General features: G+C 40.1%; 1 protein-coding gene across 1 annotated transcript; it reads left to right on the plus strand.

Annotated features, from left to right (window-relative positions):
- Window positions 1-5359, plus strand: pck1 (phosphoenolpyruvate carboxykinase 1 (soluble)). Its single transcript, XM_085407098.1, has 10 exons — window positions 1-152; window positions 623-905; window positions 1429-1613; window positions 1984-2187; window positions 2421-2608; window positions 2763-2925; window positions 3041-3265; window positions 3587-3718; window positions 3844-3939; window positions 4188-5359. The coding sequence occupies exons 2-10, from the start codon at window positions 682-684 to the stop codon at window positions 4643-4645; spliced, it is 1875 nt and encodes a 624-aa protein (XP_085263224.1). The 5' UTR covers window positions 1-152; window positions 623-681; the 3' UTR covers window positions 4646-5359.
- The last annotated feature ends 1197 nt before the right edge of the window (window positions 5360-6556 follow it).

The raw sequence follows: 6556 nt of genomic DNA on the forward strand, positions 1-6556 counted from the left end.
TCCCAGGGTATAAAAAGGACAAAGCTCTCCATAGGAGATACAACTGACCAAGAAGGAGAAACAGTCCTCAACTCTCCTGCAAACAGGCAACAGGGACACCTCAGCAGATGAGACCAAGCTAAAGGCTCTGCACTCCAGGCAAACTACTGAAGGTAACCTACTGCTCTTTCTTTTCAGTGGGGCTCATGTTTAAAGTGAGGAGGGTAAAATAATATGAGGCAAAGTAATGTGAGGATCACTGCAGAATGAGAGGTATCTGCACAAGGATGCTGTTGCATCACCCAGAGTTTGATTTCTTGATGTTGCAGCAGTGGAGCACTTTTTTTTGAGAATATGTATGCACAAAACTGACTTTTTTAAAATTCTTTTTTTCCCCCATGACTCTCTTTTATCCCAAATTTTACTCCACCTTGACCATTTTTCTGCTTCATTCTTTTTTTTTTTCATTCTTCTTGGTCTGTCCTCATTTATGTCTTTATTTCCGAAACTTTATCCTCCTTTTATATTTTTCCTCTTCCTTGTCACCATATTATTCACCCATATTATTCAATTCCAACATTCTTCTACCATCTTCCTTTTTCCCCTTTCCTTTTCACACCCCCACTTAAATCTTTCTTTCCAGACTTCCTGTCACCTTTTCCCCTCAGTCTATCAGCTCACGCTCTCTCCAGAACCTTCACCATGCCTCCTCAGATCCCGTCCCAGAACCAGAGTGGTCCCAGGATCCTGCAGGGTGATCTCAGTGCCCTCAGTCCAGCTGTAAGGGAGTTTTTGGAGACCAATATGACCCTGTGCCAGCCAGAGTCCATTCACATCTGTGATGGCTCAGACGAGGAGAACCTTGCCATCCTGACCCAGCTGGAGGAACAGGGGATGATCAAGAAGCTCACCAAATATGAGAACTGGTATGTTTGTTACACTCAGTGGTTTATGGAAGGCTTTCTTTTTTTAAGAGACTTATTTAGTTATTTAGTTAGTTATTTTTTTATGTGAGTGAGGGTTTCAAATTGAAAAACAGAAGAAATTATTGCTAACGATAGCTTTAAATTTCTTGAATATAGCTTGGATTGTTTTTGTAGCTGGGACAGTGGTGCTTTGGTGCAGCTGGGAGATGCCCAGGGTTGTTGCTGTTGATAATTACAACACACATCATTCTGTCATCAGCAGCTGTTTAAATATAAAACATGCCTGGAAAATTTCTACTTCTTGACAAACCAGTATGTCTAGGTAGCTCAATCACACCATTCAATTTTACCAGCTGATATCAAGAAGACATATTGATTATTATTATATTGATTTGTGGCTGCTTTAGGAGATTTTAAAATCGTTGCCTACTTTAAAATAAAGTACAACAAATTAAAATTTAAAACAAAAGTCCTAAAGTTTTCAATATTTGTGCACTTCCTTTTCTTCTCCCTCTTCCTGCAGCTGGTTGGCCAGAACGGACCCGAGGGATGTGGCTCGTGTGGAGAGTAAGACAGTTATTGTTACCCAGGAACAGAAGGACACAGTGCCCACTCCACTAGGAGGTGGAATCAGCCAGCTGGGCCGCTGGATGCCCCCAGAAGAGTTCGACAAAGCCATGGCTCAGCGGTTCCCCGGCTGCATGAGAGGTACCAGAGACGAACGTGTTTCATAAATGCTATCAGTTCTTAACTCAAATATAGGACTAGAAAAACTTGAGAAATCAAAAGTTTTCACTCATCAATAGTACACTGACTAAATGAATACATTTTTTCCCCTTTCCGGGACCGCATTGAGAATCTAGACAAGTATATCCACAGTGCAGCAGGTACTTTTTAGAAAGAAGAAACACTATCGGAGATTATTTTTACAAGTTACACTGCCTTTAAAGTGTTTAAATGAGCTGGAGGCAAATTTTCTTCTTTTCCTGACTGTCTGAATGTCTCAAATACCAAAAACCTTAAAATAATATTGAAATAACATAATAATAAGAACATCCCTGTCTGTATCTATCCTCAGGTAGGACCATGTACGTGATTCCCTTCAGCATGGGTCCAGTAGGTTCCCCTCTCTCTAAGATTGGAGTACAGCTGACAGACTCTCCCTACGTGGTGGCCAGTATGAGGGTGATGACTCGTATGGGGAAAGCTGTTCTGACCGCCCTGGGGACTGGAGAATTTGTCCGCTGTCTGCACTCTGTCGGCTGTCCTCTGCCACTCAAAAGTATGTCAAAAACTGATCGACTCATTCTCTTGCAGCTATACGGGGGGGCACAGTAGCAATATGCAGGACTACTGCATATTGCTACTGTTTTACTATGAGTATGAATCAGTTACTCCTCTGATTACTGTTGCTCAATAATATTTTCACTTATATTTTAGTTACACAATAGCGCTTTTGCCACAAAACTGCTAATAGACCACTGAAATGAACAAATGTACTAATTTGTCTTTCAGAGCCTCTGGTGAATAACTGGCCCTGCAACCCTGAGCTGACACTAGTCGCTCACATCCCAGACCGCCGACAAATTATCTCATTTGGAAGTGGTTACGGAGGAAACTCTTTGCTGGGAAAGAAGTGTTTTGCCCTTCGCATTGCCTCACGCATTGCTAAAGAGGAAGGCTGGCTGGCCGAACATATGCTGGTAAGAAATGAAAATGAGACTGTCACTTAAATTTTGGATTCATCCACATTCTGTTCATTTTCATCAAACTAAATTTCCGAATTTCCCAGAGGAACCCACCCGAGGGATTAATAAAGTTTTATCTTATCTTATCTCAAATATTTCCTGTGTTCAGATCCTGGGCGTCACCAACCCTGCTGGAGAGAAGAAGTACATGGCAGCAGCCTTCCCCAGCGCCTGTGGAAAAACAAACCTGGCCATGCTCTGCCCCACGCTGCCTGGTTGGAAGGTTGAATGTGTGGGAGATGACATTGCATGGATGAAGTTTGATGACCAAGGTAAAGGAAGGATGTCTTTTTAAAGGTCTTCAAGGATGTACAAATGTCAAAAATGTCATAAATCCAGTACAGCGGACTTTAACATTTCTAATTTGTGTGTTCACCCTGGTTGTAGGAAACCTCAGAGCCATTAACCCAGAGAATGGCTTTTTTGGCGTTGCACCCGGCACCTCAGCCAAGACCAACCCCAATGCAATGGCAACAATCATCAAGAACACCATATTCACAAATGTTGCAGAGACAAGTGACGGTGGTGTGTACTGGGAGGGAATGGACCAGTCACTGCCCGAGGGAGTTACCATCACATCCTGGAAGAACAAACCTTGGCGCTCAGAAGATGGTAAGCAGCTCTTTGATTTTAAGCAACAGCTCACAAAAGAAGAAAAAGAAGCAAGACTACAAGATGTCTAAGATTTAAAACCAGTATTTAAGGTGGAAACAGAAGTGTAACGAAAGCAATTTTCAAATGTCTCGTAACAAGAAAAAAAGCTTTTAATCTTTAATTGTTAGACCCAAATAATTTCAGAGTACAAGATTATATTATAAAAAATAGGGATAAATAACAGAAAGATCATATACTTTAAAACTGAGAAGAAGTGTGTGAGTGTCATAAAAGTAAAAAGTTCTTAGTTTCTTTCTTTTTTCTTCTTCTTCTTCGTAGGCGAGCCCTGTGCTCATCCCAACTCTCGTTTTTGCACTCCGGCAAGACAGTGTCCCATTATTGACCCACAGTGGGAGTCTCCAGAGGGAGTGCCAATAGAGGCCATCATTTTTGGTGGGCGTAGACCAGAAGGTGAGAAGAGACTACAAAAGATGGAAATGAATACACCAGTTGCCCTTTGATTAAATACATGAAATAAAAATAATACATAAATACTTCTCAGAAAATAACTGGATAATGAATCTGCTTATTTTCAGGTGTTCCCCTTGTGTATGAAGCTTTTGACTGGCAGCATGGTGTGTTTGTTGGCGCTGCCATGAGGTCAGAGGCCACTGCTGCAGCCGAACACAAAGGTCAGCATACGATAGTGTCCTTTTTTGGTATGAAAGACAATCAGTGGATGTTTAAGGAGTTTCTTAGATGATCATTTTGACTTTTGCCTAATATTCTACAAATTGTTTTAGACTAGCGACAATTTAATCTGAAATTCTGCAAAGAAAAAACCACTTTCAGAATTCTTGAATGACAACAAATAACACATGAATGTCATTCACGTTAACATACAGTGTACTGACAAATCTCTAATTACTTTTTCTTCCAGGCAAAGTAATAATGCATGACCCCTTCGCTATGCGCCCCTTCTTTGGCTACAACTTTGGCCAGTATCTCTCTCACTGGCTGAGCATGGCTGATCGCCCCGGTGCCAAGCTTCCTAAGATCTTCCATGTCAACTGGTTCCGCAAGAGCCCCACTGCCGGCTTTCTTTGGCCCGGGTTTGGTGAAAATATCCGCGTTCTGGACTGGATGTTCAGACGGGTGAATGGCGAGGAGGGCGCCATGCCATCAGCAGTGGGCTACCTGCCTTGTAGAGACTCCCTAAATCTCCAGGGCCTTCAGGGACATGTGGACCTGGATGAGCTGTTCTCCCTGGATCAGGAATTCTGGCAGAGGGAGGTGGATGAGATCAGGAAATACTTCACCACACAGGTGAACGCTGACCTGCCCAATGAGGTAGCCCAGCAACTGGCTCTCCTGCAGCAGAGGGTGAAGCAAATGTGAAGAGGAAAAAGCCACATGTTAGCAGCTGTAAACAATTGTAGGGTTAATTCTCCAGACTATTTGTCTGTAATTCTAGACTACAGTGTTGGCAATAATAGAATAACATGTAAGACATTCTGGAAATTAAATTAAGTAACTGGGAAACAACATCTTAAAATCATAGAACATAGTATGAATAGCTAGATTATCTCTTTGACGTAGTCTTAATTTATAGTAAGGCCTTTATATCCTTAAGAAAATGAGCAGTTTTCCTTACAGCATTTGGTTATTACCACTGTGACATTCTATAATCTGCTTGGGCTGTTCATTACAAAAAATCCATGCAAATCATGGAGAATGTAAATCATGAAACTGTAGGAATAGTAAAGATAAACCTTCCTGACCATGCTCATTAGAACTATCTCAGCGAGATAATATCAGTAACGACTGCTACATTTCCATGCATCTTCATCTTCATTTGTAGTAGCAATATTTTTTCTTCTGTTGTTCCAATGTATTGTCCTATTGTCAGAAGTCTTCTATTTAATAATAACTTATTGTGAATGTACATCTTACTGTCATTGTCGTATCGAATTATATGACAGAGACAGAGTCTACGTTAGCTCAGGTCTCACAAAAGGGAATTTTGTATTATTTTTGCCTTAATTTATTTTTATACTGACTTAGTATCACCTGGTTCTCTTGTGTTGTAATCTAAGCCCCCAATGAGGTGAAACAACAATAAAAGTATTTAAACTTACTCGTCGTTCTGTTTCATTTTTCACGGATCTGGTTTTGTTATTATTGTTTTATTTTGTAAGTGTTGAAAAGAATAAAATCAAGCATTATTATATCAAGCTGATACAACACCTCCATCACGTCATATACACCTGCTAGGAATAAATAATGAGCATTTAATTGAGTTAAAAGTCAAAACTAAACTTCAACTAAACTACATGTATCTATATATCTGTAAACAGCAATAATCTAAAAATAGTCTTAGTTTGTGCTAAAATATCTGAAATCAGTCTTTCAAATACTAAGAATGCCAAAACAAAGAAAACATAATTATATAATGCATCTTTGACACTGCTATTTAAAATAAGACTTTACACTTGGTGGAATACTCTTTCTTGGCAAGCAAAGCTGTCAAATATTTCATGCAGTTTGTCCTGCAGTTTGCATACATCTACCTCTCCTCTTTTCAGATCTTCTCATAATCTTTTAGTTCAAAGGTTGTTGCTTGGAAACCACAGAGCTTCATTTCTCTCTATAGGTTTTCTGTTGGACTAAGACCCAGACAGTGGTTAAGGTGCTCCATGACTTTACTGTACTTCTTCCTGTATGATTTGGGTTATTGTCTTGCTGGAAGACCTATTCATGAGTCACTTTCAGTCCTTGGCTGAGTGATTAATGTCATGCAGTCACCCTGTACTTCTGGCACAAACACATTCCCAAAGCCTAAAGTTTCCATCTCCTTGTTTTGGGATAGTATTCTCTGTGTCATCTTCAGCAAATGCAACCAGTAAATTGATGCAAAAATTGCTCAATTTTGGCCTCGTCTACCACATCACATTCTCAAGGCCTGAACATGGGTCCTCCGGGATTTCAAACCATCACAGCACAATGTATTACAAATATTTTTCTTGGTAACTGTCCTCAGAGCTGCTCTGATATCTATAACAACAGAGGAAATCTTGCAAGTTGCCCCACACTAATTATTATTGATAGTAATTTCATCTTTGTTCCATTTGTGATTAATCAGACCAACAGATATGATTGGTTTTTTTTTTTTTTTTTACTATGCTTCTTGTGGATATGTCTATTAGACTATAAGAGTGTGTGAAGTTTAGCAGTCTTCTTGCCGATATTCTTAGGTGGCTTTTTGTTTTTGCAGCATTCAAGATGTAAACAGGTCAGAGGTTCTGGGTG

This window comes from Rhamphochromis longiceps, linkage group LG5, assembly GCF_057381845.1.
Source record: "Rhamphochromis longiceps isolate RC_006_pf linkage group LG5, R_longiceps_female_GT1.1, whole genome shotgun sequence".
Taxonomy (NCBI): Eukaryota; Metazoa; Chordata; class Actinopteri; order Cichliformes; family Cichlidae; genus Rhamphochromis; species Rhamphochromis longiceps.

Bases quoted from the DNA above. Each gene is read 5' to 3' on its own strand.
- pck1 (XM_085407098.1), top strand. From the start codon at position 682: ATGCCTCCTCAGATCCCGTCCCAGAACCAGAGTGGTCCCAGGATCCTG. The intron at 1,614-1,983 runs GTACCAGAGACG...ATCTATCCTCAG, and splicing joins GTTCCCCGGCTGCATGAGAG to GTAGGACCATGTACGTGATT. The intron at 2,609-2,762 runs GTAAGAAATGAA...TCCTGTGTTCAG, and splicing joins GGCTGGCCGAACATATGCTG to ATCCTGGGCGTCACCAACCC.